Here is a 23132-nt window from a genome sequence, read left to right on the forward strand (position 1 = left end):
TGTTGTTGTTTGTTTCATGTAGCCCAGGCTGGCCTGGAACTCACTATGTAGTCAAAGATGAACCTAAACTTCTGATCCTCCTGGCTCCACATCCTGAGTACCGAGATTACAAGTGTGTACCATCATGCCCAGTTTAACACCTTTAATTTTTTTTTAGTTATTTATTGTGTGTGTGTGTGTGTTGCACAAGTGTACATATATGCACTACCTATTAAATCAGAAGAGGGGCTGGATCCGCTGGAACTGGAGTTATAGGCGTTAGTTGCCATGTGGGTGCTGGAACCTAAGTGGAATCCTCTGCCAGAGGCAGCCAGTGCTCCTAACGGCTGAGCCATCTCGCCAGCCTCTTAAAACACTTTAAAAGACTGATTTTGTTCATTCGAAAGCTCAAGCTGTTCATATGAGACCATACAGCTTTCTGTGTGTGTGTTTCTGTGTGTATTGTGCATATATGTGTGCTGAATGTGTATTATGTAAGTGTGTATGTTTATATGTTGTGTTTGTGTGTGTGTATATAATGTATACTGTGTATACCCTCAGAAGGCAGAGGCAGGTGGGTCTCTGTGAGTCTGAGGTCAGCTGATTCGCACAGTGAGTTCCAGGCCTGCCAGGGCTACACAGTGAGACCTTGTCTCAAAACAAAACAAAAAGTAAAAGTGATATATTATTTGGGGTTACTAGTGCTGTGATAAACACCATGGCCAGAAGAAACTTGAAGTGGGAAGGATTTCTTTGGCTTACACTTCCACATCATAGTTCATCATCAAAGGAAGTCAGGACAGGAATTCAAGAAGGGCAGAGACCTGGAGGCAGGAGCAGATGCAGAGGCCGTGGAGGGGTGCTGCTCACTGGCTTGCTCCTCATGGCTCGTTCAACCTGCTTTCTTATAGAACCCACAATGGGCTGGGCCCTCCCCCATTAATCACTAATTAAGAAAATGTCCTACAGACTTGCCTGCAGCCTGCTGTCACAGTTGAGGCTCCTTCTTTTCAGATGACTCTAGCTTGTGTCTAGTCGACATAAAACTAGCCAGTGCAGGTAACATGCCACAAAATTCAGTTAGTGATGCATGTGTGTGTGTCTGAGTGTATGTATTGCACCACATGTATGCAGTGCCTGTGAAGACCAGAAGAGGGCGTCAGTGTTATAGTGTTATAGATACTACCTATACTACAATACTATAGTGTTATAGATGGCTGTGAACTGACTGATGTGGGTGCTGAGAACTGAACCTTGGTCTTCTGCAAGAACAGAAAGTGCTCTTAACCATGCTTCTGTTGCTCCAAGCCCCTCATTGCAAATTTGAATAGCTCAAATCATTACTAAATTATATCTTTGGCAGAATCTCTTCACATTCAACTACTGCCTACATTTAAGTTAAAGGGGAGGCCTGAGATTTAATGTTAATAGCTGACATTTATTGAGCACCTACTATGTGCCTTATGCTCATTGAGTGCACACAGTGGTTCTGGTAAGCACAGGTGCATATGCCTAGCTTTAGCATCAAGGAAACAGAAGCCTAGGCAGGTCAGGTCAGAGTTCAAGGTGGTCAGAAGTAGGTGGCAGAGCTGGGACTTGAACCCAGGTCTTGTCCAACCCCAAGGTTCACCCCTCAGTCCCACAGTTTTCACTCCATCGGTCATAAGAGAGAGGTTGAAATAATTAGGAAATATTACCTGGTCATGAAGAAAGCTCTTACTACACAAAGCAGCATAGCTAGATTGCTTTATGGCGTAAAAATTGAATTATGGAAGTCAAGGAATGAAAACTGCCTCATGCCGGGCACTCAGAGGATCTCTATGGAGTGACATCAACAAATAGCTTTGTCCGTGCCAGACTTCTATGCCAAAGAGTGGCCACGGCCACCATGCAGATCTAATCACCTTGCTCCCTGGAGCCTCTGCTGCTCTGAGCTGCTGTCCCCAGCAGCCCGGGACTCTTGAGGAACTGTGTGAGGCCATGATGGCCAAGAGAGGCGAGAGAAGATCAGCCTTGCTTGAACTCTGAGAGAACACACTCAAACAATGAGGCCATTTTTCATCGGGTTGGCAAAAATGAAAAAGCTTGGCACCACCTGAAGGTTGGCTGGACTTTGGGGAGCTGGAGGTTTTCCCCTGTGTAACTACAGGCAGCCCAGACTGCTAAGGTCTCTATGGGAAAGTCTTCTGGCCTTGTTTATCATCCACTGGTGTACTTCTTTATTTTTGAGGCAGGGTGTCACATTGCCTAGCTAGGCTGGCCTCAAACTCACAGTGCAGCTGAGGATGTCCTTGAACCTCTGCAGCTTCCTGCCTCTATTGATTAATGAGTACTGAGATTACAGGTGTACAGAGATTACAGGATTAGTTTATTTGATGCGGGGAACTGAACCCAAGGCTTTCTGCAAGCCAGACCACCAGCTCTCTGGCAACTGAACCATGTCCCTAGTTTCTGGATACATTTTTTTAATTCTTTAAACTATATTTTATTTAATAATAATAATAATAACAACAATAATGTTATTGCTTGTTTTCCAAGACAGGGTTTCTATGTATAACAGCCCTGGCCTTTGTAGACCTGGCTGGCCTTGCACTCACAGAGATCCACCTGCCTCTGCTTCTGGAGTGCTGCGATTAAAGACATGTGCCACCATGCCGGGCTAGTTGATATTATTATCCCTACCCACTCCCTCCTGGCTTTCTCTCTCCCCTCCCCCATGTTGTATGTCAGAGGACATGGAGTTAGTCTCTCTTTCCACCAAGTTCTATGCGGTATATGTGTTACCAGCTGAGCCATTTTGCCAGGTCTCTCTCTCTCTCTCTCTCTCTCTCTCTCTCTCTCTCTCTCTCTTGCAGTGCTGAGGATTGAACCCAGGACCTTTCATGTTCTAGGCACGTGCTCTGCTTCTGAGCCTTACCTGAGATCCTAGCTGTATTTATGAACAATAAAACCATATGTTTATTAACAAATAAAAAGGCAATCATATTTGGGGAACTTGATTCTGAAGAAATAAAAGTGTCAGTACATAAGGATATATAGATAGAGATATTTATTTTTTTCTGCAGTTTTTTTATTTGAATTAGAATCAAGATTGTTTTACATGACAATCCCAGTTCCCTCTCCCTCCCCTCCTCCCCTACCACCCTCCCCAACTAAAACCCTAACTATCACATATCCTTTCTGCTCCCCCTGGATGGTGAGGCCTTCCACAGGGTGTCATCAGAGTCTATCTGATAGATAGGGCCTAGGTCCACCCCCATGTGTCTTGGCTAGATAGAGATATTTATAATATGCTTCTTTAGAGTGAGGAGAAAACTGGAAACCTCACTGAATGTTCAGGTATAGGGGGATAATTGAATAAATTACAGCCCAGGTATTCTAGGAGGCATCACATAACTAACAAAACAGTGAGTTAGATGCAGATATATAGGCCTGGAGGTGTATTTGTGATAAATGATTAAGTGGTAAGAAAAAAAACCCAATTGCCAGGTAGTATATATGCCATGATCTCATTTTCACAAAAAGAAAAAAAAATAAAACAAAAACAAAACCCCAAACCTTAGAAAAAGAAATAAATGTATCTTGAAGTTGGGTTGGTTGGTCTAAGTAAGAAAGGAAGGAAGTCCAGATTCCTAGCAGAGAGTGAGCCTTGGGGTACAAAGGTTGACATTCCCTTTCTGGGGGGTGGTGAGTTTGCTTTTTAAAAGGCTTTTTTTTTTTTTTTTTTTTTTTTTTTTTGGTTTTTCGAGACAGGGTTTCTCTGTGTAGCTTTGGAGCCTATCCTGGCACTTGCTCTGGAGACCAGGCTGGCCTCAAACTCACAGAGATCCACCTGACTCTGACTCCCAAGTGCTGGGATTAAAGGTGTGCACCACCAATGCCTGGCTAAAAGGCTTGTTTTTTAATTTTTAAAAATTACGTGTATGTGTGTCAGTATATGCACATGTGCATGTGATTGCCCATAGAGACCAGCAGAGGGCATCAGATTCCTCCAGGAGTTGAGTTACAGGCAGTTGTGAGTCTCTGTGTGGGTACTGGGAACTGGACTAGGGTCCTCTGCCAGTGTAGCAAGTGCTCTTAATTTCTGAGCCATCTCTCCAGCCTAGGAATATGCTTTCAGAATCTTATTTTCATGTGTGTATGGCATATGTGTGTTTGCTTTTGTGTATGTGTGCTTGTGGTCATGCATGCACACCTATGCATATGCTTGCATGGCCAGACACTGTGTGTCCTTTCCTACTATTCTCTATATGTTTTAGGGTTTTTTGTTTGCTTGTTCTTATTTTTGAGGTCAAGGTTCTCATTGAGCCTAAACCACCCTAATTGGCTAAATTGCCTGGCCAGCACACTTTGGGGACACCCTTGTCCCCTCCTGCCCCTTAGCATACAGGTTACAGGTGGGTACTACCATACCTGACCTTTCTGGGGAGTGCTGTGGTTCCTAACTTGGGTCCCTGCATAGCAGACACTTTACCCATTGAGCCATCCCCCAGCCTGGAGTATACATTTATATAGCTAGACTCACCAGAGTCGGCATTCTGTGCCCCCATAATTTGCTAAGTAATCTAACAAAGACACAGTAAAGAAAGAAAGACAAAACAAAAACAAACTATCTCCAAATGATGTGACTGGGTGACACCTTCCCTTGTTCAAATATAGACAAGTGGCCGGTGACTGTAATTTATTGATCACTGCCTCTGGGGCCAGTGCTGTTGGAAGTGCTTCCCTGGCTTATCACTCTGGGACATGGGATGCTTGGGAAGAAATGTGGGTCACAGGGTTAAGTGACCTGCACAGGGCTGCACAGCTAGGACAAGGCAGAGCTGGGCATTGGAGCCCAGGTCCCTGGGGCTCAAAAGTAGCATCCTTTTCCTACCCTGCAGTGGCAGCAGCTTCCTTCCCTTTTGTCTTTCTAACAGCCACTTCCTCCTGGGGGCCTGTTTTTGTTTTCAATTTTCTCTGTCACTACATTTGGTAACTGTGGAAGGGGATTGATATGGCCTCCTTAGAATGAGACCTGAGGTTTCCACACACAGCAGGACTTTTATTTTCTGTTTGGGCAGCGACTTGTGAATGGGGAAACTAAGTCATCAGGGTGCAGATGAGGTACCTGCACATGGAGAACTAATTCCAAGTCCCAGCCTGGCTCCCTGCTACTTCCCAGGAGCCTGTAGTTGACTCTGTTTTGCTTTGTGTTTATCTTATCTCCAGGGCTTTGCCACCTCCTCCCAGTGCTTTCCCTATTGAGTAAGAACTCTGAGAAGTGTTATCACTAATCTTGGCTGTACAGAGAGGCCAAGGAGTTCCCAGGTAGGACTGACCTGAAGGCCTCCCCGCTGTTGTGCCCAAATGGCAGGAAACTGAGGCCCAGAGAGGTTGAGTGGCTTGTCCAAGGAAACAGGCTGCTCTCCCTCAGTCCAGACCATCGCCTAGTTCCTCAGCCCTCTCATTCAGAACACCTGTCGCCAGGATGCTCACTGGCAGAATTCCTAGTGTTTCCCCTTCCTCTCTGGGGCTCAGATTTGACAGACAAGAAAATCTCTTTTGAGTTTGGCCTGCTTGATTTTGGTCTTGTTTTTATTTGCCCTCCTCCTAACTCTCTTCTCTCTCTCTCCCTCCCTTCCTCTCTCTCTCTCTCTCTCCTCTCTCACTTCCTACCCCTTTCATATTTTTGAGTCTTACAGTGTACCCAGGCTGGCCCCCAGGTCAGGAACCTTTCGCTTCAGCTCACTCCTGTCAGGGGGGTGTTCCACTTTCTTTTGCTTTTTAATTGACTTTCATGGTGTTTGACGGCTCTGTTCTCAATGTTATTTTTAGATTGACTTTTGCTGTTTGTTACTTACAGGATGGTAAAGTGAAAAGTAATTTCTCTCTCTACCCCATCCCCCAGTCCCCCGACTCCCCTCCCTAGAGGTGGCTGATGTTACTGGTAGTGTCATGGTAACCTCCAGGGCTATCTCAGTTAATCCGAGTGTCTTCAGGTCGTTCTCTTTGAGAACACATAGCACCAACTCATTATTTTTAATGGCTGCATGGAATTAAATTATTTTGTTAGTTATTCCCTGATGGATGTACACGGGGTTGCTTGTAGTTTCTGCCCTCCAGACAACACAGCAGCTTATAATACTTACATTGCAGGCCTCTATACATCTGTATACAATTCAAAGAAGGGCTACTGGGTCAGAGTGCATGCTTTGTAAATGCCCATGATTCTTTTTTTAAATTATTTATTAAATTCTTTAAAGCCAGTTAGTGGTGGTGCATGCCTTTTTATCCCAGCACTTGGGAGGCAGAGAGACAAAGGGATCTCTGTGAGTTCGAGGCCAGCCTGGTTTACAGAGCTAGTTCCAGGATAGTCAGAGCTACATAGAGAAACCCTGTCTTGAAAAACCAAAAAAAAAAAAAAAATCCTTAAAATTTATCTTATGTGTGTGTTTTGCCTCCATATATTTGCACACACACACAAATATATATATGAATATGTATGTGTCTGGTACCTATGGAGGATAGAAGAGGGGGTTTGGAACCCCTGGAACAGGAGTTTCAGATGGTTATGGGTGCTGAGAAGTGAACCTGGGTCCTCTTTGAGAGGAGTCAGTGCTCTTGACCACTGAGCCATCTTTCCAGTCACTGTGGATAATTCTTGCCTGGCCATGCAAAGCCACGATGCTACTTTATATTCCTGCTCTTAGTACTTGAGGGCTCTGCTTCCTTCTATGTGTGTTGAACCTGAGAATGTTGCCAGTACATATGGTTTTAATTTCTGATTTTCTTCTGGTATACCTGAGTTTGAACTGTTTGCACTAACTTGGTTTCTGTAGACTGAATGCCTTCAAGAACAAATGTATTTATACTGTTTTGGAAGCCCCAAGACTAAGGTACTGACCCATTTCAAACCAGTTGTGGTACCCCTTCCTGGTAATGTCTTCCTGTGACGGAGGGGAGAATCAAGTCCTCCTGTGTCTCTTCTGAGGGCACTAATCTGAAGCCAAGAATTCCATCCTTGTGCTAATCACCATGTCCAAACTCCTTAACTGTCCTTTGTAGGCTTTCAACATGAATTGTGTGATTCAAATATCCAGTCCTAGCAATAAATGAAGTTGAGTTTTTGTTTTTGTTTTGTTTTTTTTCAAGACAGGACTTCTCTGTGTAGCCCTGGCTGTCCTGGAACTCACTCTGTAGACCAGACTGACCTTGAACTCACAGAGATCCTTCTGCTGGGATTAAAGGTGTGCAACACCACCGAGTATTTTGTTTTTAAATGCTAGCTTTCTTAATCTGTAAACTGTCCAAGTGTTTTTGTTTGCTCATGCTTCTGTTTGGTTTTGCTCCAGGACTGCCCCCGCCCTTCATTTCTTTTCCCCTCTAAACTTGCTTACATTATGACCAGTTTTAGGTTGCAGTCTATATGATGAACATGTGTGGATGTACCTTTGAGATCTCAGTAACACCACATGAGGCTCAGGTGTCTGGCTTCCTCCTTGTAATGCTTCCCCCAATAGCATCTTAACAGAGATTCGTGACCTTGACTTGAGGTCAGCAGGTCAGCAATTAGGATTTGCTTTCGACAGATTAGGAAATGAGGGACAGGGTTAAATTTCGCTGGGCAGGGTCACAGCTAGGTATAGCAAAGCCAGTTCTTCGCATCTTTTTCCAGAGCCTTCTGAATTCAGATACTCATGGCGTTGAGACCTTCAGGATGTCATTGCACCTCTCTGAACTAGCTCACCCAAGTCGGGTTCTGAGGATTCTGTGAAGTAACGTGTATGAACCACCCTCTTTCCTGGTTTTAAGGTTTGGGATACTTTCAAAGCTCCATTCCTATGTCAGCTTTCTCTCACCCGTATTACACTCCCACCCATCTCTCCTGCGTTTTACTCTTCCTTTGTTTCTTTGAGACTGTGTAGACCTGTCTGGCCTGGACCTCCCAGAGATCCGCCCGCCTCTGCCTCTGAGTGCTGGGGTAAGAGGCCGCGTCCCACTAATTCTACCTCTTTTCAAGCCAAAGTTCCCCCTCCCTGTATTTTGGGGCCGAAAACTGGTGAGTTGGTTGGAAGATAGTGTCCAGTATCAGCACTTCTCTCATTACTCTGAAGAAGGAATGCTGATTATTGGACCCTTGGAGCCTGAGGAAGGGCCTGCTCCCCACACAGCACATTGTGAATGTGGCACATAGCAAGAGCGCTGGGGACATTTATGCAAGGAATGCCTGCACGCACGCAGAGTGGGCGCAAAATGCTCCGGAAACATGCGTGCTTTAGGAGCTCAGCGCTCGGTAGGCAGCGAACCCCGAGCCCTGGCTTCGTAGTGCCAGGGTTCGAATCCCGCGTCCTCGGGCAAGCGCCTCGCTGCCTTTGTGTCTCTGAGTCCCACTCCTCCGCCCGGTGAGCAGCGGCCGGCGGGCGTGAGGTTTCGAGGACACTCCTCGGTACGGTCCGACAGGCCGGCCCAGCCCGGCCCACGCCGCGCCCCAGGCCCGAGCAGCTACCAGGGCTCCGGAGGCCGTGCCGAGAAGCCGCGGCCTCCTCGGCCGGCGACAGACGCGCGCCCGCGCCCAGGGCGGGGCGTCCACGCAGCCCCGCCGTCCCACGGCCGCCCGCACCTCTTTCTCTCTCTCCCTCCCTCCCTCCCTCTCTCGCTCGCTGGTCCCCGCTCCGAGAGGGCCGCGCTCGGCTCAGCAGCGCTCCCGCGAGCCGCACCGCCGCCGCCGCCGCCGCCGCCGCGGCCCCTCCCCGCCCCCCGCGCGGCCGGCGCCCGTCACGTGACGCGCCGCAGCCAATGGCGGGCCGAGCCGCGGTCGGCGGCCGCCATTGCTGTCAGAGCGAGCGAGCCCGGGAGGGAGGAGAAGCGCGGCCGACTGGGGAGGAGGGGGGGGTGGGGAGGAAGAGGAAGGAGGGGACGGCGCTCGCTGCCGGGGTCGCCCGCTGGCTTCGTCCGCACCCCCCCCTTCGCGGGCTCGCGCGGCAGCGGCGGCGGCGGCTCGGGGCGGCTGCGGGGCTCGCGTGCCTCACGCGCCGGCGCGGCGAGGGCGAGTCGCCCGCCGGCTGGAGATAAACAAGGCGGCCGACGAGGCGGCGAGGCGGAGGCGGAGGCGGCGGCCCTGCGCGACAGAGGCGGGCGCGTTGCCGCGCCGCGCCCCCCGCCGCCGCCGCCGCCGCCCTCGGGCTCCGCGCGCGGCCTCGCGCCCCGGTGCCCGCGAGCCGCCGCCCGGCCCGGCCCGCTCCGACATGCCCCGCTCTGGCGGCCGGGCTCGCGGAGGACCATGACCGCCGCGGCGAACTGGGTGGCGAACGGGGCGAGCCTGGAGGATTGTCACTCCAACCTCTTCTCGCTGGTGAGTGGCGGGGCGGGGGCCCGGGTGGGGGGCGCGACCTCCCCGCCGCGCAACTTTCTCCTCCCGGAGCCCCGGCGGCGTCGGCGAGCGCGGCGCCCGGCGTGGACGTACGTGTGGAAGTCGGGGCGCTGCGGACGCCGGGGCGCGCTCGGAGCGCCCACCTCCGTGGCAATCACACCCCCCTTCCTCTCCCCTTCCCCCTCTTTTTTCTTTTCTTTTCTTTTCTTTCTTTCTCTCTTCCTCTCCCTCCCTCTCTCTCTCTCTTTTTAACTCCTTCCCGAAATGTGGAAGGCTTAGAATTCTGCCTTGTGCAGCCGCCGGCGCCTGCGATCTGCAGGCTCGTCCTCTCTCCGGATCGGATCGGCCGCTCTCCCGCGTCTGCCTTCTGAATTTTCTTTTTTTAAATTCCACAATGACACCTGCGATTTCGACCGAAAACAGTTGATGGAAGGCGATTGTGTCAGGGAAAGGACTCTGGCAGCGGAAGCTCGCACGGTTGTAAACACGGACAGCCGCCAGCCTCTCGGGGCTTACTATGCTGGAGAGCGGGAGAGCCATTGCTCAGAGCCCACGGAAGGTGGAGGAAGCTCCTGCTCCTCGGCTCTCCTCCGCTGCCTTTAAAAACTGTTTTTTCTGCCCTAACAAGGAAAACACACACACACACACACACACACACACACACACACACACACACACACACGAGAGAGAGAGAGAGAGAGAGAGAGAGAGAGAGAGAGAGAGAGAGAGAGAGAGAGGAGAGCAACAAGCTGGGCGGTTTGATAACATCGCTTTTATCTGCCTTTGCCTCTCCTCTCTCCCGCTTTCGCCTCTCTGATAATTGACAACTTTTGCTTTGGAAGTGCATCGCCTGCCTTAATCTCGAAGCATTTAGGGTGTCAATTGTTCTCCTGGAAGCCTGGCACCCGACGAGGGCGGCTCGATTCATCGAAATTAAAAATGTATAGGGCTCCAGCAACTCTTTCCTGGCGGTGGCAGTGACATTTGGTGGTAAATGCCATCTTTGCTTTTTATTGGGTCGTATTACCTCGCTCTGAAAACATTCGCGTTGTTAAACCTGGTGCTTAGACTGATAATGGGAGTGCGTGGTCTTTAAATACGCGCTTTGTGCCTGAGTTACTGTATGTGGAGCTATGTGCCCGGGAGAGTACGAATTTGTTTAAATATTGAGCAAAGATTTGTAAACAGATGTAAGGCAATTATGTTTCAAGCGTAGAATATAATTGGAAAATTGGTTGAACGGCTTATTTAATTTAGCCTTAAAAACTCAACTTATTTTAAGTTGTGTGCCCAGTATTTGTTTTGGGGGGGGCTGGGGTACGCTCCCTTTTGGAGAGCATGCATTTATTGCAAATTATTTTCTGTAACCCCTGCTGTAGATAGGAGCTTTATTTCCTCTCAGTCCTTGTTTACACTGGATAAATAATTTAGTGTTGAAATTGTAATTAGTTACATTTAATTATGGGTGGCATAGATGCTTTTTCTCCCCTTGGAGACTAGTGGAGAAATACGAATTCTTGCCAACTTAGGAAGTGTCATTTTATTTTCATGCAGATAAAGAAATCAAGCATGATTTTGGCCTACAAAGACCTAGTGACATAGTACTCCTGCTTGCAGTCCTGTAACAGTGTAACAGCAGGCTGATTTCTTCTTACTCTGAATTGAGACTCAGTTAGAAGTTGGGGTTCTTCCTTCACCGCTGTGGTAATTTACCCCTTGATCTTTTGATGTGAGGATAAAACTACTTTTGCCCCCCCCCTTCCTCTGTCTGTCATTTAGTATTAGGTTCAGGAACCTTCATAGATCAGCAAATGTATTGATTAAGGGGTATTTAAAATGGTTTTGTTTGGCGGCTGGGTGACCACATTGACATACTTACAGGTAATTAAAATAACCAAGTCAACCCATATTAGTTTGGGAGAGCTCCCAAATTACCATACATCATGCTGACTAATAATGGCTTGTGTGCATGTGGCTAATTTATAGACAATGAATTGTGTGGACAAATGAAAGACTGTTGGTGCACAGCTGAACTGTGAGGTCATTCCTTATCTCTTGAGCTTCAAGGGGGTGATAGTGTAGAGATGAGATGTTTGAAATTCCTTGTTGAAGATTCTGGACTTTGATTTTTACTGGCCTAAGGATGCATTCTGGGTATTTCTCCCCTAAACATCTTTAAACCAAAGAGTTGACTTTTGAATATAATTTAAAGTATAATTAACTTTTTGGGTAATCCCTTTGAAATGCAGACATGCTTAGATTGGTTTAAAAATATAGAATGTTTATATTTCATGGTACCTAGGGATGTATAAATGCTGTTTAATTGTTCAAAATGGCTTATTTATTTTTATTTTATGTGCATTGATAGATGTTTTGCCTGCATGTATGTCTCTGTGAGGGTGTCAGATTCTTTGGAATTGGAATTACAGATGGTTGTAAGCTGCCATGTGGTTGCTGTGAATTGAACCCCGGTCCTCTGGAAATGCAGCTAGTGCTTTTAACTCTATCTAAAATTTATTTGAAGAAAAAAAAATCAAACTTCAGTCTTTTCTTCTGATTCCAAATTGAGAATTTTTCCTGAAGATCATATACAGACAGCAGCAATCTATCATGTTAAGAATACATTGCCCTAACAACATAGTTGATTCCAAAGGGTTGGCAGTGATCACCTTTTCAAAGTCATGTGTATGTCTGAAGAACTATAGGTACTTGGCATTTTGTACTTTTTGCCATTTTGACCTGCAGTTTTGTTTCTGAGCAGAGAAGAGTTATTACTTCTAGAAATGTAGCCACACGATCACGTTATAGTAGATGGAAGTGGAAGACCGAGTAGATCTGTGTGGAAACTGACCCACCACTTTCTGTTATCCTGAGGTCATCACCATGGCTTAGCAAAAATTAGTTGAGCAGTCCAGGCACCTTAAGATTTTTTTGTTTCTAGTCTTACTGGGTTTGTTTTCTGATACTGCCTGGAGTCCTATTTCCTACACTTCCTTTCCTATCTCCACCCTGATTCCTAACCTATGAAAGGCCACTGGATGTGTATGCTGAGGGTCACTGCTGTTTCTTACTCTTACTACTGTGAGACTGTAGCCATGGCAGTAAATTCATGCCTTGCTGCACCTTTGTCACACAAAACTGTTTTCTCATGCTGTCCATCAAATTTTGGGGTGACTCTTGTTTTATTCATTCACTTATAATTTAGTTAAGTGTATTAAATCTTCCTTTTTTGGAAAATGTAACAGTGTACCCTGTGGCTGTGAACTCACCCTTCAGGGAAGACACATTATAATTTCCAGATGCCCAGTGTATCTTTTTGTTTTTCTTTTCAGATAATGTGGAGAAAGTGACTGTGTCCTTTAGGCTAGACTTAAGTATGCTGAGTACTGGGACTTGAGGGAGCCATTTTTTATTCTTAGATGTTTGTTCCACATTCATGTTTGATTTGCTTAAAATATCCCTGACTATAGATAATTGGGTAATGGTGTCAAATTCGTACTGAATTAAAACACATGTACATACATTAGTACTTAACTTCCTACTGAGGACAATTCTTTTTGTATTTGAAGCTTTTAGGGTAAATTGTTGCAGACCTAATTTCCTTTTGTCTTATGAGAATTACTTTCTCCTCAAGAAAAGGAAGGTAGTTTAAGTGTTGAAAACTTGAGGTGTTGAAAACTTCGAAAATAAATAGGGAGGACTGTCAAATGGAAATGAAGATAAAGGGAGATTTGCTAAGGTTTCAGAATACCCCAATATGGCACACAGTTTTATTTTTCACCCCAGTTTGCAGTTTTAATATTCAAAATAAATGTACATTTAAAGCATCTTTCTCATGATGGTTTATTTTCTTTAATGAAAATATATATAATATGCCAATTTTTTTTGTTTGTTTAGCATTTGTTGTTAGTGGCACATGGCGTTATAGTATTTATATTTTTTTAATGGCAATAATTGCTACCCGGTAATGGTTGCCATATTAACCTTCAATTGCTAGTAAATATTTTTAAGTACATAATAGACAGCAATTTAAGGCATAGTGTAGCAGTTTACTGGACCGTTTTAAAAAGCCATTTGTACGTGTGATGAGTTCATAATTTAAAGAGAAATAGTGTACCTGAGATCTGTATGTGCCAAAGGCTTTGACATGCTCACTGGGAAAGAAGGCTGGGCCCATTCCTCTCTCTTTGTGAAGAAAACAGGCAGGGTTGTGTTCAAGACAGGAAGTGTTTGTTGAGTGCATGCAGGCGCTTTTGTACCTTGTCATTTCTTTGGCCTGCTTTGGTCATTTTGTCATGAATATGTTAGATGATTTATATTGAAAAAAAGTCTCTCAAGGCATTTCTCTAAATATCATTGACTTATAGTTGTGGCTTATATTAATTAGTATGGAAAATTGATCTTTTTTCTTCACTAGCTAATTTAGCCTAGTTAATTGTGAGCTAATTGTATTCATCAAACACTTTCAGAGTTCTATACTCTGAGATGAATAAAGACAGAATTGAGATGGAACTCTGTCTCTGTGTGCACAGGCGTGCTGTAGATAATCTGAATTTTTTTTATGAATAGTTAATTCAGCTATCAAAGTTTGATTCAGAGGTAGACTAGGTATTTTTGAAGCTTTTGACTTGTTTTTCAAGAGTAGATAATGATATTTAAGCTGGTACAAGCACTGATTTGCATTCCTGTGGGAGAGGTTGATATATTTATTTCAGAGGGGCTAGCCAGTGAGAGAGAGTAGACAAAGCTTATGAAAATTAGAATGTGGTTGGATGGTAGGTGTGATTGGTAAACGGTGCTTTATAATCATTTATTAGAAGCACAGAGAGCAGACTTTCCAACATTGCTGTTAGTGACCGTTAAGGCACATTGCATGCAAGCGTGCCTGATAGACTATGTATGGTGCCATTTACCAGAATCTCTATTTGGTCATTTTAGAAAATCATTTTGTTGTTGCAAAGAAATAACATTCAGTGCATTGAAAAGAGAGTTAATTAGATAGTGTAAATTAGACAGCCTATGGGAGTAGCTTCCCCCTCCCCCCAAACAAGAAAATATAAAACAAGTCGACACACATTTGCCTCTTAGGACTTGCTTAGAGTTTTAGAATTAGAGACTCAACATTTATAAGTATTCTTGGAATGTCTGACTTTACCCTATTGATGGATTGCATGCTTCTGATCAGGTTCAGATAATTCCATTTTATGCTATGTGCCTCTATTATTTATTTGAAAGATTTGGAGGTGTTAGCTTTGTTCTGTTGAAAATTTACTTCATTACATAGGGGAGATGATATTCCATTAATTTTGGTAAATGTTAACGTAAATGAGGAAATGTAAATTCAGACTCATTTGCATGAATGAAATATGAATGCTTGCCCAATTTTTTAGTATAGGCACTTGTGTACATCAGCATAGTTTTGTAGCTTTGCTTTAGTTGATTGAAAATAGTTGTGAAATTTTCTTAAAATAATGTGGTCTGTTTCTTTGGGGGAGTTTTCCCCTGCTCCATTCAACATTACTGTATTTAGGCAACCTTGGAGGAGACTGCCCCTTTCTAGACGGCTAGGGAGCCCTGCCTCTCTCTGTATGTGTTGTTGATGTTTGTTGAACAAGTCTCCGTGAAGCTAACCAAGTGTCTTTTAGATTCTATTTGGATTCTAGTCTAAAAACCATAAGATAACTGCTTTCCTTCCAGAGGAGAATTGGGAGAAATCGGTTTTGTCAAGGAAAGTGTTCCTTTCCTGGTGTCCCTGCATGTTTATTTTCTTGTTCTGGGGAAATCGTGGTAGGATATTCTTAAAGCTGTGTTTGCATTACTTCACAGTAAAGTATGCAGCTTTCTGCATTTTGTATCTTTTCCAGGGTAATGAAATTCCATTCCTGATAAAGGAACTTTCTGATTAGTATATTAAAACTTCACTTTGGTATTATTTTGTATAGTTAAATTGTAGCTTTAACTTGATAGATCATTCATTCATTCATTCATTCACACTCATTCTCTCTCCTTGTCCTCCCCTCCTCCTTCCCCCTTCTTCTTCTTCTTCTTTTTTTTTTTTGTTATTTTTGAGACAGGGCTTCATTTTGTAGCCCAGGGTACCCTAGAACTCACCAGAGAACTAAGGCTGACCTCAAACTCAAGGTATTTGGGTTGCCCAAGCCCCTTGAATGCTGAGATTACTGAATCTTCATTAGAGGCCCTGGCAAAAGTACTTCTTCCAGGTTTCACATCTAGAGTTCACATAGTAGAAGGAGAAAACCAATTCCTTCCCAGAAACTGTACTCTGATACACAGAGACAGGTGCATGCACAGGTATACATACACACGCACACGCACACGCACCAATACACGTGCTCACATACTTAAATGTAATACAAATCTTTGTTAGATTCTTTTGGCTATAATATTCTTAATTTGCATCAAATCCCTGCATTAATTGGACTTTTGACATTTGATCTTAAAATTAAAATAGAGGATAATGTTTGTTTCAAATAAAATAGATAATTATGAACAGGATTTTCATAAGACTGTTGGAAATTTTAAAAAATGGCACTCTACTAGCTTATTAAACTTTATGAAGATGATTATTTGAGACAAGGCTACACTGTGGCTGGAGCTTGCCTGGGGCTCTAGGTAGACTTTCTGCCTCTGCCTCTGCCTCTGCCTCTGTCCAGGAGTGCTAGGGTTATAGTTGCCCCACACCAGGTTTACTCAGTTGTAAAAACTGTTCCAGTATCATGTCTTATCTAAAACTCTCCCTGGTTCCCACAGGCAGAACTAGTTGCTCAGATGCCTGATATACCTCTGAGAAATAGATGAATTTATGTAGGGCAGTGACCCTGTCAAAATCATCTTAGACACTTTAGGTATTCATTCCTTGTTGTTAAACAATTCCCTTCATTCCCAAAGGTGTTTTTGGTGCTTGCTTAGGTTCTAATGGGAAGTATGCTATTAAAGAGTTTTGAGTTGGGCCTGGTGCCACATGCCTTTAATTCTACCACTCAGAAGGGAGAGGCCTGGTCAATATAGAGTTCCAGGATACATCGAGAGACTCTGTAACAAACATGTAAATATTTGCAGCACGGTATGCTCGAATGTGTGCCCCCCACCCTAAAAAAAAAAAACACCACCAAAAAAAAAAATCCTAAAAAACCAAAATCAAAACCATAAAGTAACTTAGTAGATGATTGTTCTGTGATCTGAATTTTGTTAGTGAGGCTGAATGCACAGTGACTGGGTGATCCCTGGATTGTCTAAGCTTGCTGAACTGTAGTTTTGTAACCCTGGGCCTGACCCAGAGTCCTTTGCTTTCACTCTCCAGGTTGTGCAGGGGCTTTTATTCAGCCATTCCTTAAAAAGTCACTTTTCATGAGCCCAATAAGGAGCCCAGTAGAGTGGGCAGTGAACTAGAGCAGGGAAGCTTGAGCCGAGTTTAATTTTTTTCTAGTAATTAGGCAAATCAGGTTGACACAACCTGTGACCTTAGTGGAAATATGGAAGTTGGGTATGTGAAAAAAATCATCTGAGTACATCTCACTTGTTTTCTTTCATAAACAATTTCCTGGCTGGCCTGGAACTCACTATATAACTCGCAGAGCTTCTCCAGCTTCTGCCTGAGTGCTGGGATTTCAGATGTGCCCCAAAGGTTTCCAGCATACAACCAGGCAGGCCCTAGTGGCTAGGCAGGCACCAGGGAGGCTGAGGGCAAGTGTCCGCCTTGACTGTGAAGGAGCAGGAGATTGAATGGTTTCCACCCTTGCTGTCCTTGGGTCTTCTTCATAAGTGAGCTGTGACTGAGAGGAGAGCCTTGAAATCCATCTTTGCATGTGGCTTTTCTTTTCACGTGTGGCTTCTCTGTGTGAATTTAAACTGGGGGAAGATTCTGTACCTGCTCGGAGCTGAAAGACTAGGACTTGTACCCTGGCTTTTCCTGGGTAGTTGATGATTACTCCCTTGGCAGCTCTAGAGTGTCCTTTGACCTTAATAGCAAGTCTGTTACCATTTTGAGATTGGCTCTCTGAGAATGTCAGAAACAGTACCTGATAAATACATTGTTCTTTAAAACACCATTCACCATTAGCCTGGCATTTCAGTTGCTTTGAAGAGAGAGAGGCCTTAAGGGCTGCCTAGTTTCTGATTTTCATTTAACAGCTTATCTCAGAGCATTCCCTTGTCACTGGAGGATGGACCTCACAGATCTGTAGTCATGCTGCCTATGAAAAGTTTACTGTAGAACTTGAAATTACCATGCAGGTGTGGTCCATAGTCTAAGATATCAGGCAGGGTTCATTTGTAGGTTTGTTTTCACTAACAGCCCTCCCTGCCCTAGGGCTGTTGCAGTGATGGTTGTCCTCTCCCTTGTGCTGCACTTAATGCCTCCTGTTAGAGAACCCTGCCTTTCCTGGAGCCCTATGATCCCACAGTGGGAGTGCTGCCAGCACTTTCTCTTGGCCTGTTGTCTGGGCCCCCTCTGCCCGGGGCAGTGGGAGTGAGTGAGTATCTGTGTGTCTGCAGCGCATGGTGGTCCTACCCTCCTCTAGGCACAGTACAGGGTTGCTGGTGGAGCGTGCTTGAAGAGTGTGGAGAGGCCATGGTGCGTGCACAGCATAAAAGAACAGTCTGCAGGGAGGGCACAGGCACCCTCTCTTTCCCTGTGTACGGCTGTCCTGCTGGCACCCTCTCATTAACATGTTGAGAACATTGGCAGGTTCTGTGATGTTATCAGGAGAAAAGATTTTGTTTCTTTACCTTTTAGCTCTTCTGTCCTTAGACCATCTGAGAGACAGGCTTTTTTATGTGATAAATGAATTCTGAGACCCAAGGAGATGAAAGGGATTTGGGGGGCGAGGTTGGATGGGATAGCCAATAAACTAATATGTAGAAATGTTAATTTTTTTGTATGCTGTGTTTGAGAAATTTAGGGCATGTATAATTCGTTTAGGAATAATGTACATTCGAAATGATTAAAATATACCCTGTACTTATCAAAGGGCTAAGGGTCTGACTCGTGGGGAAAAGACCTACATGTAGAATTTAATTTTGAGCTGCTGTATGTCAGGCTCGGATGGAGGGAGCAGCATGGTCCCATGTGATGCCCTGAAGCTGGAGACCAAAAGGAGCTTTAAAGTTGCCTGGGGAGGGCTGGGGTGCAGGCTGGGGCTCCTAGGGAGTGAGGAAGGCCTTCTGTGGGGTGCAGGCCACAGCTCTTGAGTTTGCTTAGGAGACTTTGCTGAGGTGGCATGTAGAACACTCTAGTTTATGGCCCTGCTTCTTGGCTTGCTTTTAAAACAAAGCACCGAAACTTACTGAGGTGGAATTTTCATTAGGTGGAAAATTTGAAGTGTGGGCAGGCCAGTTTAGATTAAGAACCGGTGATGTTAAAATAATCGTCAGCTTTCTAAAATAATCCAGCTCTGAACTTTAAGGAAACAGAGCTGCATTGTGCAAAGTGCTAATGACTAAAGTGACATCTCTCAGAAGCTGGACAGACGTAAAGTCTTAAATGAGCAGATGGGACATGAAATGAGAATGGGAGATAATCCAGGACAGTATAGAAACTATTAAGAGAAATAGATTGAGGAAAAGCAGTGTGTTAAATGGTGTTACATCGAATATGTGTTTAAAAGCCTTTCTAGGACTGCTTTCTAGGACTGATTTGTCTTCCACAGACAAATCAGAGCTCCTGAGCCTTCTCAGCCACCCTCCTTCAGATTCTGCACATTTTACATGGCAGTTTCTGGATCACGATTACTTCTCACGGAGTGACCCTGCTGCTGGGGGTGGATTGAAGTCTTGAGTGTGTGTGCTTATGTGCTTTAGATAGACAGTGAAATTTGTTTTCTCTGACATGAAAGTAAATGAAGAGGTGAGGTAATCATAGTTTTTAAGGGCAGTCATGGACCTTGAGTGGCAGATGAGGCTTGCTGTCAGGCAGCTTAGTGGTTACAGTGAGGGTGGAATCTATTCTCATGAACCAAGGGGATGGATGAATGGCCATGAGCCAGCCTGGGTCTCATGGGGGAGTAGGAGGAGCAAGCTCCCCAGTGGCAGGTTTACTTTTGTAGATTAGGAGCAACAGAGGCAGCAAAGGTTGAGATGTAATCTGGTGATTTAGGACAGTCCTGCTCACGTGGCTGGGGAGGGGCCTCTTAGAGATAACGGATGGGAAGAGTGTAAGAAAGGAGTGAGTGTGGAGGAGGCAAGGCACACACACCACTGAGTGGTGGTAATGGTGGTGGAGAGGGACTCAATTCATTGTGTATAAATTACTTGAGATATATGTTTCAAGTATAACTTGTTGGTATTGGTGCTCTGATGGTGCATCTGGGCTTTGCCACCCTGACCGATGGTACCATTTTTGAGTCTGTAGAATCCTTTAACATTTAGTTACATTGTAGATACTTGTGAGCACCCATGCTTTGGCTGTGAAAACTAATAAACTGACTTAAGTAAATTTTATAATTTTGATTTGAAGAAGAAGTATTTACTTGTATTTGGGAGATTTTTCTAATCAAGTTATTAAGATAAATGGTTTGTGTTGGTAGTTTATGTGGTAAAACTCCAGTTACAGTTCACACGGAAAGTGAGTGGGACTCACTAAGACAGGCGTTTATATGCTAAAGTAACTGAATTAAGCCTTCTTACAAGGTAGGTGTGCTGCACTGTTAAGATCCAAAAGAGCTGACTTGACAAATTCCAGAAAGTTGTGGGAAACTGAATGGTAAATGTTAACATCTATTTTTAAAAATGCCTTAGATTTTAATATTGGCACTGAGCATAGAAATATTTTAAACAGCCCAGTAGAGTGTATAGTGTTCTGTGATGCAGCTTTATTTAGCTGTTTGTAAAGGTTTGAGCTCGATGATAATATTGTATAGTTTGATGAAGAGTTTGTCAGCTACACACATGTATAGATAGTATACCAGTTGGCTATAAAACAGCAGCTCTAGGCCTCTTTGGAGATAATTTATTTAATATCTGCTTTTGATTTGATGGCAGACAGCAGGACTAAGAGATGAGGATTGGATCCCAGGAAGGCATTAAGTACATTCTGTGTTTCAGGAGGCAGTGTGAACAGTTAGAGACACCACAGCAACGTGGCCATACTTGGTTTTTAAAGAGAAAGCTCATACAGGTTGTAATAAAGGAGAAAGAAAAGATGAGGGAAAAGACTCATCTGTCTGTCTGTTTGTCTGTCTGTCTGTCTATTCATTTTTTATGGTGGTGATGAACATTAAACCTAGGACCTTGAGGACACATGCTATGTAGGCACTCTCTTACTGAACCCAGGCATGGCTCTTAAGAGGATTCTAGGCATGAGAAAATACAGGGCCAGCAGGAATGAAGAAAAGGGAATAAAATAGATTTAAGTAATATTTTTGGAGGTAGAAGTGACAGGGTGAGGTAAGCAATTTCATAGGGTCAAGTGGTAAACAGATTTCGGTTTTATGCCCTTTGCATTCTTGTGCATGCAAATTGTGGAGAAGAGGTTGGCAGCATCTGACGTTTTGGGCTCAGGTGTAAGAAACATTACAGACCCTGTGTTCCCAAGCCTCACAAAACCGAAACAAGCCTCAACTCAAGAGAGCGAGTGTGTGAAAGAAACATCAGTGCGTATGAGCTGCCTGTTCTCAGAAACAGTAAGATTTATGAGTCGAGAGAAAAGGCAGAGGGGAAAGTAGGAGGAAAGGAGAATACTAGATGGGTACGTAGGGTAGGCCTTGGACAGGAGAGTGGTGGTGATGTGTGGAGGTGTGAGTCAGATTGTTTTGGCAGAGGAAGAACTCAGGAAATTCAGTTATCAGAAATGGGCATAGAGAAGTCCTGACCGGAAGAAAGGAAGTAGGGGGTAGGCATGCTTACAGCAATGGTCTTCTCTCAGCCTGGGGCACCCAGTCCTCTGCTGTGAGCAGGGGTAAGCTGGGTAAAGCAAGTCTGTCTTCCTCTGTGTAGCTGCTTATGGGATGCTTCTTAGCTTTGTCTATACTGGCTTTCTATTAACTTTAGGGCCGTGGTGGTTTTGGTAGGAGGATGACATAGACTGTCCTGCATTCTCTTATGCCTTAGTAGACAGTTGAGCTTTGGGGCCCCAGTTGAGGGAGAAGTAAGTGCATATTGGTAAAGACTGCAAGCAGTTTATATATGTGGCCCCTTACTCCTCATTCTAATCCTTTTATATCTTCACTCCTAGCATCTTAGTCTTTGTTGCCTTAGTTTAGCATTTAGCTTTCTTTTTTTCCCCTTCCTTCCTGCCTTTCTTTCTTTCTTTCTTTCTTTCTTTCTTTCTTTCTTTCTTTCTTTCTTTCTTTCTTTTTTTTTTGAGACAGGGTTTCTCTGTATTGTTTTGGAGGCTGTCCTGGAACTCACTCTGTAGACCAGGCTGGCCCCTCAAACTCACAGAGATCTACCTGCCTCTGCCTCCCAAGTGCTGGGATTAAAGGCGTGTGCCACCAATGCCTAGCTTGAATTTAGCTTTCTGATTGTACAAATTTTGTATAGTTACTTGGAGTGTCATTTTGCCATGTCAGTTTTGCCTCATATATTTGGACATTTCTCTTCCTCTTCCTCTGCTTCCTCCTTCCCTCCCTACTTGCCTGCCAGCCCCTACCTTTTTCCTTTTTCATCACACACCTGGCCTCCTTGTGCTCTGGAGCCTTCTGTGCTTCTACTGTGCTGTGACTTGGCAGCTCCTTGCCTCAGTTAAGCATGAGATGTATATACCCACTGCAGAAGCCTTTGATGGAAGCTTGTGGTGTGGTGGGGCCTCTCCAGTTATTTCAAGTGCACTTACTGGCACAGTGTGTACTATCCTATCCCTTGTTGATTGGCTGTGAACTCATTCAGCCTTCCCAGGTGGGTAGACACTTCTCTTGGCCACCTGGAAGCTAGAGTTGCCTCTCCTGCAGTTGCCGTGTCTCTTTCATCTCTGAAAGTGAGTAGTACTGATGAAATACAAAATACTTTCATGAAGCGAAACTTCCATGACACGGAAACTATAAAAATGATGTGCATGGGAGTCACCCCATTAGCTGAGGCTTCCCCAGCACTGTGTGCTGTCTGTCAAGTGTGTTTCTTCTGCTGCACTGTAGCCACAGTGCTCATAGCAGCATTCCTTACTCAGCTGTACTCACCAGCGTTTTCCATGTGGTTACAGTTTTCATAATTATAATTCTAATGGAAAAGTAATTTCTTTTATAAATTAAATAAAATATTACTTAATTACTCTCAGATTCAAGCAATATGGAAGTGGCTAACATAAACCATAAAGGCCCTCTTCTCCCTTAGGAAGGCACCAACCAGGAGTTTAATTTGTACTATTCCAGACCCTCCCGACCCCAGTTCTTATGTATGTCTTTAAACGCCTGTTCAGGAAGATTGTCTATAAATCACACGTGAAGTAGACCATGCATCCAACTGCTCATTTTGAGCATTAGCACCCTCAGCCCCATCCTGATGCTCTCTTCCTACTCCCCTTAATGTGATCTGACTCTGAGTCTTAAGTTGTCACCACGCACACATACTGTGGTGTGTTCCACAACTTGGTCGAGTAGAGTCTTCCTGTGTTCTCTGACTACTTGCCCTCCCAGCTTTGTAGTCTCCTGCACAGAGATGCAGCTGTGATTCATCCTGGGTCAGTTTTTGTGCACTTTCCTGATGATGGATAGTTTATAGCTTTAAAAATTAGAGATGGGGAGGTATGACTGTTACCTTTTCCTGTAACATGATTTCCCACTGTGTGTGTGAGAGAGAAGGGGAGGAGTGTAAATTTAGATGTACCTTTTCTGTTATTTTTGTTTAACAA

The 23132-nt window shown here is 44.6% G+C and overlaps 1 protein-coding gene across 5 annotated transcripts in view; it reads left to right on the plus strand.

Annotated features, from left to right (window-relative positions):
* Positions 1-8825: 8825 nt before the first annotated feature.
* Positions 8826-23132, plus strand: part of Med13l (mediator complex subunit 13L) — a 204711-nt gene continuing 190404 nt past the window's right edge. For 2 of the 5 annotated variants that reach the window (XM_027414167.2, XM_027414169.1), the window contains exon 1: positions 9242-9313. In XM_027414167.2, coding sequence (XP_027269968.1) covers positions 9242-9313 — 72 coding nt within the window. Of the gene's footprint in view, positions 9314-23132 lie in introns of all 5 variants that reach the window. The other 3 variants (XM_035443271.1, XM_027414172.2, XM_027414168.2) reach the window with 3 other exon arrangements.

This window comes from Cricetulus griseus, chromosome 4 (assembly GCF_003668045.3).
Source record: "Cricetulus griseus strain 17A/GY chromosome 4, alternate assembly CriGri-PICRH-1.0, whole genome shotgun sequence".
Classification (NCBI taxonomy): Eukaryota; Metazoa; Chordata; class Mammalia; order Rodentia; family Cricetidae; genus Cricetulus; species Cricetulus griseus.